Source organism: Pieris napi, chromosome 20, assembly GCF_905475465.1.
Source record: "Pieris napi chromosome 20, ilPieNapi1.2, whole genome shotgun sequence".
Lineage (NCBI taxonomy): Eukaryota > Metazoa > Arthropoda > Insecta > Lepidoptera > Pieridae > Pieris > Pieris napi.
Window position 1 is genome coordinate 872,249 of NC_062253.1, and position 11,548 is coordinate 883,796.

At 33.6% G+C, this 11,548-nt stretch overlaps 1 protein-coding gene across 1 annotated transcript; it reads left to right on the forward strand.

Moving 5' to 3' along the window:
• Positions 1-1,588: 1,588 nt before the first annotated feature.
• On the forward strand, positions 1,589-11,066 carry LOC125059827 (tRNA (cytosine(34)-C(5))-methyltransferase). The gene is made up of 14 exons (XM_047664468.1): positions 1,589-1,813; positions 1,893-1,985; positions 2,066-2,277; positions 2,805-2,982; positions 3,264-3,348; positions 3,461-3,600; positions 4,270-4,403; positions 5,701-5,888; positions 6,757-6,901; positions 7,792-8,076; positions 8,653-8,802; positions 9,216-9,382; positions 9,997-10,146; positions 10,925-11,066. The coding sequence occupies exons 1-14, from the start codon at positions 1,691-1,693 to the stop codon at positions 11,020-11,022; spliced, it is 2,148 nt and encodes a 715-aa protein (XP_047520424.1). The 5' UTR covers positions 1,589-1,690; the 3' UTR covers positions 11,023-11,066.
• Positions 11,067-11,548: the final 482 nt, after the last annotated feature.

Sequence of the window (11,548 nt, forward strand, 5' to 3'; positions counted from 1 at the left end):
GTGATATGGCATAAATAGCTCAAATCATCATTACATAACATGACACTACATTTTTTTATACACTAAACAGAAAATCAGCAGACTATAATTAGCAAGAGATATTGAATATCAAGGTTAGCTTTTCCAGAGCTTTTCTCTTAGTGCATTTGGATATAAATAAATTGTGTTAGACAATGTAAACATTTAGAATAAGATTCAGATTTAGATACATTACAATTCCACCAAAACATAGTAAAACTATGTAAGTATGTAACAGTTGTGATGATGGTGAAAAAAGGTATGGTTTATTATGGACATAAGATACATGTATCACTTGCCTTTGTTTTAAAAAATACGTCGCATACCATCTGGTTAGACCAGTTAGATATATTATTTTTTTTAATTTTGGTTCAGTTTTAAGTTAAGTCACAAAAAACAAATAATCTTAGCTACACATAAAATGTTAGTAAATATTTAAATTGACAGTAGTATAGGTTCCAAGACGCATTGCGGCTGCTAATAAAAAAATTATATTTAGATAAAACTATAAATCTATGTAATTAAATGGGTTTACAAACATTTATTTTCTTATTGCTCTTCTTTTGAACCCAGTTCTGTTCAGATCAACTGTGATATACAGCAAGAGAAAGATAATATAAGAAAAAAATAACAAAATATGTAAAATATAAAAAAAACAACAAAAATTTAGTTTCACTGATAACGATAAGTGATAACTGACTTTATAAAAATTAACAAAATAAATTTGGAAAGTTTTGAATTAGGCGAATTAATATGTCAATTGTCATATCCAAATAATCATAATCTGACATCACAGACTGAAAATTGGAAAGTAAACATTTGATAAAACTAATTTATGACATCTTTCGGTAAAAATTTATTGATTCGATAAATGATGAATGAAAATGTTTACATTTGAGAAGCTGAATAAATTGTTTTAATGAATGGCTTTCTTTGCAGCTTTAGTAAATGCAACGTATTTAGCCTCCGCTGTTAAAAGTGCAACACTACGTTGGTTTTTTACGTATCCAGCTTTTTGTTGATCCATTGTTTTGAAAACATAATCCCGAAAAACGTCATTTTCAGTGTCTTCTTGAAAGTTATCCTGACAATTTTTTATTCTTTTAAGTATTGCAAAACAAGTACATATCAGACAATAGGCTGATCATCTACTTTGATATGACATATAACAGATACAATATTAGGCAAATAGGATTGGGTTATTATAATTTATTATTATTATTATTATTATAGCCTCTTTTCGGACATGACAGTATTTTTCTTTATTTTTCGTAGATTGTTCTTTTGTTCCACTTTTGCGTGTCCGTTTGCCAAGTGGCAAAGGCCTCCTCCAATCTTCTCTATTCTGGCCTTTCTATGGCCACACATAATTTATTAATAGTGATGATATTCAGAAACGAGACTTAGCGCAAAGTCTGACTTCCGGACGTCACGAACCTGTTAAATTTTGACTTCAGCTCGTCTTCTGAATCTTACCCCGACCACTAGTAGACTGCTAATATCTAATCTGTAACCCACAGAAGTAATGTGTCAAATGTGTCAGAGATTAACATTAATCATCGGGCATCGTGGTTAACGTTACCGACAATAATTGTATCAAAGACAACACGATATCATTTGATTTTTGAATTACTTGATCAGCAAATGATTTAATTTTGAGTTAAATATTTGAATGCTGTTGTGTATTTTTAATCAAAAAAGACTAGTATCTCTTGGAGAATATATTAGAAGAATGGGCCGCAAGAACCGAAACGTAAATAAGTTTGCACAAAGAAAGCGAGAAAAAAGAGAGCAGGTACTATACAAATTTAATAACATTTCCTCTAAATTTAGTATGAAAAGAATAATATTGAATTAAATGCATTAAATTGCAGGAGAAGAATCCACAAGAGAAGCCCGCAGAAGATACACGTAAACCGTATGAAGATATTGTTAGAGAAAATGCCAGTTTTGAAGAATATTATAAGGTTACTTTTAAAAAAATTTAAATGTTAAGTTTATTTTGTAAGTAAATACTAATACAATTGGAACCCCTTTTTAACTCTAGGCACAGAAAGTATGCCCGGATGAGGAGTGGAGTCAATTTATGAGTGCTCTTAAAGAAAATTTACCAACAGCTTTTAGAATAACTGGTTCTAAATGTGAGGCGAATGCACTTATGAAGATTGTAAAAAGTGAATATTTTTCTGATATTCTCAATATGAAATTAAAAGTGGAAGGTCATGAGGAAGAGGAAATTAAACCTGTTAACTTGCCATGGTAAGTTGTGATGTCTATAAAACCCATCAAGTGGTTATAACTAAAACATCAATAATTTTTCAATCATCAAATCCCTTCCATATATCAATAGTGTTAAAGTGAACACCATGTAGAAGATTGATCAATTATTGACAAGTAATATTGTCATTACTTAATCATAACTGGAAAAATTCCATTTCCATAATAATAATAAACTTTCACAACAAACACTATTTCTATTGAAATACACTTATATTAGTTAAGTCATGTTTGGCAAGACTGTAATGTTAAAAAGAAACAAATTTATATAAATATTGCAGTGTGCAGCTCTATTCAAATGTTTTTATGCTTTACTATTATATATAGTTGTTCTAAAAATTCTTTTACAAACTAAACTGTTTTATCATATTTTAAATTCTATTTTGTGTGAGGTTATTTAACAATATACTATTGCATAATAAAACTCAGTGTGTATGAATTATAAATGAATACCATAATATAATTAATACTGTTGTTCACATACACTGTAATTATCTATTGTGTTGTAGGTACCCTGGAGGTCTTGCATGGCAGTTAAGAGTATCACGAACTGACATCCGTAGGAGTGAAGCATTATACAAGTTACACAATTTTTTAGTCGCAGAAACAGCTGCTGGTGGCGTGTCAAGACAGGAAACAGTGTCAATGATACCACCAGTTGTGTTACAAGTTCAACCTCATCATAAAGTAAGTTCTGAAATAATAAACACCCTCTATCTTCTTTGCCGATGTGTAGGGATGTCTACAGAATTTATTGACGTGGATTAACTGATACCTGTATCTTATGTTCCATAATAAACATATTTTATTTTATTTTAGCTTTTTTGGTTCTTAGTCAGCATGTCCTGTAGACACAGGTCTTCTCCAGCTAAATAATCTAACGACTAAGAGACTAAGATTATTATTACTCTTTAAATAATCTGTAAACTAAATGTAAATATTGTTTATGATTTCCTTTTACTTTCCAGGTATTAGATATGTGTGCTGCCCCAGGATCAAAAACAGCACAATTAATTGAATTTCTTCACGCTGATGAAGACAAAATGCCCACTGGTAAGAATTTTATATTTTTATAATATTTTCGTAATTTATTTAAAACTAATAAAGTTTAATAATAATAAATGCTTTAAATATCTCTCTTATTCGTTTATATCATGAATTACAGGTTTTGTAATAGCAAACGATGTGGATAATAGTAGATGTTACATGTTGGTGCACCAGGCGAAGAGACTAAATTCACCAGCTATACTCATCACCAATCATGATTCTGCTGTTATGCCAGCACTTACTATCAGTGATCCAAAGGTAAAATTATACAGTCCAGCCCCAGTACTCTTAAATTTTCAATAGGAATAGAGATCCCCACTTCGATATGGAGCTACATATATCTCAAAAACCATATTGAAATGTACACAATCTTAGTTTTAAAGGCAGGATTGCTAAAGAAAGACTGTATAGACAAGACAAGAGAAAAGGAATTCCGTTTAATTTTTTTTTTTATTTTTTTTAGTTTCCAGTCAAACATGTTAGGTGTTTAAATATTTGCATTTGCTTATGTTAGATAAATATATTTATTAAACATCTTAATCTTAAGTATTATTCTCATGTAGGTAAGTGGCAGTTTTGTCTTTTTTTTGAGAAATAAAGTCTTTAAACCTACAAAAAACCTACTAAAATTATACCAATTAATATAACAGTGTAACATGTGTATTGTGTAACAATAATATAATAATAATAAACCGATATTTGTCCACATCTTATTTATATATGATATACAAAAAGAAATATATACAATTTTATTAACCTAAGCTGTGGCCCTCATCCGGGAGCCTGCTCTAACTTTTGAATCCTATTTTATTTTTTACAGTGGAACATATGTTGATTTAATTTTGTCCATCCACAATATTGTAGACTTTTTAATCTACAATATACTTATAACAGAAATGTTACTTCATAAAAACATTTTTTTTATAGAATCCTGAATCAACAAAACCATTGAAATATGACAGAATATTGTGCGACGTGCCCTGTTCTGGAGACGCTACTTTGAGGAAAAATCCTGATATATGGCTGAAATGGTCGACTGGCAATGGAAATAATTTACATGGGTATGTTTGTAATTATACTTATAAAGATAATATTTTTTTTCAATAATATACACAAAAATAAATCCTGAAATGAAGCTTTACGCATTTATTTAATATGTACTTTTATAATTAAACTCATAAATTTTTTTAACTAAATTCCACCATCATCTTGAAGGCTGGAGGTCTTCCACAGTCCGTTTCACTAGGCATTTTCTTTTGCGAACTAGCGAATTGTGGAATCGACTCCCGGTGGGAGTCTTCCCTCAGAGATGCGACCTCTAAATGTTCAAAAAACGAGTATACTCCTCCCTCAAAGGCCGGCAACGCACCCGCTATGGGTGTCTATGGGCTGCGATGACTGCCCTTTTTGGACGTCCCGCAAGCTCGTTTGCCCCCCCCTATTATATATATAAATAAAATCAGAATTGGGCTAAAATTATTTTATATTTACTATATAATTTATTGTTCAATTGTCTCTCTATACTCAATAGCTTGGCCACTATTATAGGCGGTAGACATAAAGATTAAAGATATCTTTCTCTAATATATACAGTGTTAGTACTCTGCAACTTTCTATAGCTTTCAAAACTAAAAGCGTGGACATAATATAGACATAGAATAGTGTGATACATAAACTCCATGTTGAAGTTGGGGAACACTATTTCTGTTAAAAATTTTGATGCTGGACTGTATATTTTTACTTTTCAATCAGTGATAAAAAGTGCAGGCATGACGGCAGAATCACAATTGGTAGATGAGCTGCTATCTGGTGAATTTATTCTCATCGCCTGATGAGACATCTATTACAGAAAATGTAATTCATGATATAAACTATGAATAAGAGGGATATTTGAATTATTATTATAAATAAACTTTATAAGTTCCAAATAAATTATGAAAATATTATAACAATGAGATTAGATCCTTAGGTTCTGTATTTACAATTTTTTTTTTAAAGACAATTTACACCAATTGACTTAGTCCCATGCTAAGCTGGTGGATATACATACATATTATAGATCGATAGACATATAAATACATATTTAAACACCCAAGACCTAAGCACAAGACCTAAGCACAACACCAAATGCTCATCACATCGATGTTCGTCTCAGCCGGGGATCGAACCCGGGACCCATGGATACGCAGTCAGGGGTACTAACTAGCTACCCGTACTAGCTAGACCGTCGATATAATACAATAGAAGATATCTTTATGTTACTTATGTATACGCGTTTTGATTAATAAATAATTCATAGATTTTGTTATAAGATATCAAAGGGGAATATTGGACCTGTAATCTTTTTCCCTCTTCCAGGATTCAATATAGAGTACTGCGTCGTGGTTGTGAATTGCTTGAGATCGGTGGTCGCCTGGTGTACTCAACCTGTTCGTTCAATCCAATTGAGAATGAGGCTGTGGTGCACCGGTTATTGCAAGAGACTGGTGATTCCGTGAAGTTGGTGGATGTAACTGGGGAATTGCCCGGATTGAAATATAAAAAAGGTAAGTGTTTTTATGCTGATCAAATTATAGTATTTAAAGTTCGGTATCACTATATAAAATACATTGAAAGCTATATTTTCTTATATAAAGAAAATATACAGGTTGTCTCATAATAAACGTCAAATCAAAATCGGGTAGGTAGAAAAAAAATTCTAATGTAATTCAAGTGTTTTTAAATTATCGCGATTAAAAAAAGTAAATGAATGTTATGCACTCTTGTAGTGTATGTTTTTTCGATTACTAGATCCAACCGTCTGACCGTTTCAAAAAAAAAAATGCACGGATGTTTCTAAATTCCAAAGTGAAAAAAAATAACTTACATTTTTTCCCTTGTACATTCCAATAAACTATTTGTTGTGCAAGCCCCAACCTGCCCTATCACTTGAAGTTGATTTATAGAATAATAATAATTGAATTCACATACATTTAAACATACTATGTATTTCCATTTCAATTTTCTCTCTGCCATGTACCATCTGCTGTTTCTTTAATTTGGTCTATCCACCTTCTAAGTTGTCTTTCTCTTTTTCGTTTGCTGTACCTTGGACACCAGTTTAATACTTTTTTGCTCCACTTTTCTGTTCCTCTTGCCATTATATTAATTATAGAATACTATTTCTTTTTTCTCGTATCTAAAAATATATGTTTACTGTACTTCTACTGTACAGTTTTTCCACTTAATCGATCTAAATGTACTAATTTCCTTGCAAATAAAAGATTCTTTATTTATTTATTTTGCGTAAAAAGTAAATTTTCCTTTGCTTGATTCCAATATTAAAAACACACCTTTTATATGATTAATACATTCAACTATAACTAAATTCATCTTAAATTTCGGGTCAATTGAGATATTGCAATATCCTTGCAGGTATGACCTATTGGAGACCAGCCTCCAAAGACATGGTCTTCTACGAGAAGTATGAAGAAGTACCGGAGAAATGGCAGACTGTGGTTAGACCACAAATGTTTCCACCATCTCCCGAATCTACTGATAAATTTAACTTGGACAGATGGTAAGTGTAAATAATTACCAAATAAAATTGTTTTCTTATTTAGAAGATAATTTAAAGGCACTTTCAACATTAAGTCGTTCGCCCTGTGCAGAAACATTGTACGAGATAGCTGATATTTTGGAAATAAATGTTGCCTTTGTTAATCAGGGATAATATAGGCCTACCCAAATGTCTTTTCTTTGGTATTGTTCGTCGAATCGTTAAGCTCCTTAAGTTTTGAGTTGAGCTGCACGATTACTGACAAATGCGTGCACTGACTTGACAGGTCCACTCAATCTGTGTGGTTCTTTCCTCAAAAGACCATTTCAGACTGCAATCTACATGGTCTTCACATGATCTGACCAAGATTATGTCTGGACTTTTAAAGAGGCTGTGACCTCGTGAGTTTGTTTCGGCGTTTCTTCTCAGAGTAGTCAGATAGGAAACGTCGAACTCATCTAGTTTAAAAAAAAAATATGTTTGACGTGTAAAAGTGTTTGTACAAACCTACTTACAGAAAATAAATCATTTATCATTGTAATGGCTCCCTTAGCGAAACCCGAAGGCCCATGTTAAGCGCGTGGGAGGGCTGTGGGGTTTTTAGTCGGTAGGGTCTCGCAAACCCTTTGAATAGCAGAGGCTTTGAGGGTAGACCCAGCGCCACAGCCCCGCGTCAAACTCGGCATACATGGCGCGATACTGCGTAAGCGCATAATTTACACCTCATTAAAAAAATCATTGTAGTGGCCCTTAACCTCATGGCGTTGCGATCTTATTATTACATCGCAACGCTTTGGTTCTAATCCCAGTCGGTAGGCAAATTATATTTTTTTTAATTATTACAAACTACGATATTTTTTTGTAATAAACTTAAAAACCTGATACGTTCTTAATAATTTTATATTTATTAGTATTAGAATTCTCCCACACCAACAAGACACCGGTGGATTTTTCGTTGCTGTAGTTGAAAAGGTGGCCCCACTACCTTGGGAAAAGGACGAAAAAGACCAGAAAGAACAAACTGATAACGAAAAGACTATTTCAAAGCCTGAACCGCCCAAAAAGAGGAGAAGAATGGGGGGTTACAGAGAAGATCCCTTTGTCTTCTTTTCAGGAGATCAAGAAGATGTCTTTCCGTGTATAAAAGAGTTTTATGACTTAAAAGAAGATTTTGATCCAACTTGTCTGCTGACCAGGTGTTAATTATTTCTAAACTTTATAACAAATTAATAGAAATGTTTATCATAAGATTCAAACTTATGTCCCATTTTTTTTAAAAACTACAGCTTTTAGGCAAGAAATGTAATACGGTGATAAGTTATCATAGACATACACATAACATTTAATACTAACATACACACAATAACAATACTCAAAGAAAAAAATAAATGATATCAAAAAATAATTATGATTTTTTAACCTTTTTTTCTGTCATTATAATGTAAAATTTAATTTCCAAAAAAACTAAATAACACCAATGGCGCTACAACCTTTGAGTTCTGGGCCGCAGTTGTCTGTATCTGTTTTATGATATTTTTTCAACCAAAGGTGAACACCTCCTGTGCCTTCACCGTTAGAGCGAATGTTAAATGAAAGTACATTGGTGGACAGCCAGGCATCGAACCTATGACCTCAGGGAAGAGAGTCTCACGCTCAAGCCACTAGGCCACTGCTATCAATTTAATTTCCACAGAAGAAATTTAAATTATGACTGTGATTTCGAATATTTTCCCCACGAATTAACAAATCCAGTTTTAATTAATTATTTTCAGATGTCACGTAGGAAAGAAGAAGAACATATACTTGGTCACGCCAACAGTGAAAGATGTGGTTCAGAGGAATGACAAAAGTATTAAGATCATCAATACGGGTGTCAAAACGTTCGTACGTTGTGACAACAAGAACATGACGTGCCCGTTTAGGTGAGTTCCTTTAAAGTTATTTTTCACAGTGTTATGTAGAATTTATTAAAATTATTAATATGTCAAATGGAAGAGACCAGCTGCCCACATAGGGAATCTTGGCTAGTGCTCAAAGAGCTGTACCAATTCTTAAAAGGCCGGCAACGCACTTGCGAACCTTCTGGCAATTAATGCTGGTCGTCAAATCACTTAACATCAGATGAGGCTCTGGCTGGTTTGCCCCCTGTTTTATATTAAAAAAAAATCGGTGTATTGTACTTGATTAAAATTTATACTTATTGAGTTTTCAGCGCCTTTCTCTTTTTTTTTTTAATTTTTTTTAATGTTAGCTTTCTGATTAATAGATAGATTTAAGTAGATGATAAATAATAATTTAAATCCGATATTTTTTGAATAAAAATAAATCTTTCCAGGTTATCCCAAGAAGGCCTACAAAGTATATCCCATTGCATAGGCCCTAAGCGGCGCGTGCGCATACTCAAAGAGGATCTAATATTAGTTCTGCAGAACGATGATCCCAGTAATCCACCCGAAATCAAACAATTCTCGGATCATACGAAGGCATTGGTCAAGGATTTTGGTAAGAATTTTTTTTTTTATATAACAGTGGGCAAATGGGCAGGAGGCTCACCTTATGTTAAGTGAAAGTGCCCATGAACACTCACATTGCTAGAAGGTGCGCAAATGCGTTGCCGGCCTTTTAAGAATTGGTACGCTTTTATTGGAGGAACCCAGGTAACTACTGAATAAATAACTCAATGGATAGGTGGTTCCAAAAACTGGCTTAAATAACGCTCAGTGGAACGACGGACGGTCTCTTTTCATCACAGCGGTCACAATTTGTCAGAAAGAGACGAAAGAGCCGTTTTTATGAAAAAGTGCAATCAGATCGATTTCATTTCATCAAGGGACGTCGAGACAATACAAAATAGCACGTTTTCATCAAAAGTTCTCTTTCATCTCTTTCTGTCAAATTGTGTTTATGCTGTGATAAAAAGAGACAGATGAGTATTGAGTACTTTATAAGGGGTTTAAAATAAAAATATCAATTTACAAAAAAATAATAAAACAAGAGCTTTCAGACCGCATAATTGTCACTCTTGAGTATTATTTAAACAAAATAAAGCTTCCCAACGCGTGACTTGTCATTAGATGTCTTGAACAATGGAAATTGATTTTTCTGAACATTTACAGCTACCGGCAGCTGTATTCTGGAATACAAAGATGATGAGCTGGATCTAACACTAGTTGGATGGCGTGGCGTTCATTCTCTTAGAGCCTACACGGCCACCCCCGATGCGGTGCACTATTTGCGATTATTGGGGGCAGATTACAGCAAATATGGTTAGAATTATTTAAACTAAATTAACCTTCACAACTTAAAAATGCAAGCAGTGTTGGCCTAGTGGCTTCAGCGTGCGACTCTCATCCCTGAGGTCGTAGGTTCGATCCCCGGCGGTGCGCCAATGGAGTTTCTATGTGCGCATTTAACATTCGCTCGAATGGTGAAGGAAAACATCGTGAGGGAACCGTGAGGTCTAAGGCAAGACCCGAAAAGTCGACATAAGTCAGGCAAAGGAGATGGTCACCTACTTGCCTATTAGATTGACAAATGTCAATGAAACAGATAGAGAAACCTGAGGCCCAGACCTAAAGAGGTTGTAGTGCCACTAGGTTTTTTTTATATGATCGTGACTGAATGATGGCTTTTTAGTAAATATTAGTTGGGCGTGCGATTCGACCAATTGGACGAATACGACTGTGACCTTTTATTTTTTCTAAGTACGCATTTATAAGCTGTGTGTCAGGCACAGAAGGCTAGTCACCCTCTTACTTGAATATGAAGAAAAACAAATGATCAGAAAACAGATAATACCACCTCTAATAATTAGAATGAAAAGCTTTTACTAAAAAACTCCCATTAAACTAGTTCAACGAAAATTCATCAAAATAATTTCGGTGGCTGTAGACATTTCAATTATAAAGAACTCTGAGCCCCAGATCTCAGATGTGGGATTTTTTTTAAATAGAAAAAGTAAAAATGTAGGCGCGAACATATCTTGTTACAAAACGGTAACCATGGCAACTGTATTGCGGCCTACAGCATAACACATTTTTTCAGATGTAAACAAATTCAAGAAAGCATCCGATGTACCCGAGGCTGTCCCTGAACCACAGGCCATGGACACGAATTGTGAGAAAGAGGAAGATACAGTGTAATAAATAATGTTTTGACATTTTAAATATATTTATGTTAATATAAATGTGTTTTAATGGTTTTTTAGAATAGATTTGTGGTATAATCCTGGGTCTAGTGTAACTAACATGCATAAGACAGGTACTTACTGTGTTATGTTTGAGATATTTAGCAATCAGATTGATTGTCCCCAATCTTTTAACTTAATTTAAATTTCGTGCTCCTTCTTTCAGAGGAACGCGTTTTGGCCAAAACTTACCGATATTCAGGTTAAGCCTTCTGATAGAAAATCCATAAAAACCTCTTTAAAAACAATTTTCTTTTCGTTTTTATTTTTTATTATTTTGGTTCAATTTCTTCGTGTATGATATGATTGCCTATAAAGGTACTCACATACGGTATTACTTGATCGAGCTAAACTGTCGAGTATGGCATGGGCTTTCGTCCACACATTGAGCTTTGATCTATCGAGTGAGGCGCGCCCATGAGTATTCACCAAACTGTTCGAGCCAAAGGATGTGTGTGCAACAAAGGAAATGGTGGCTGTAT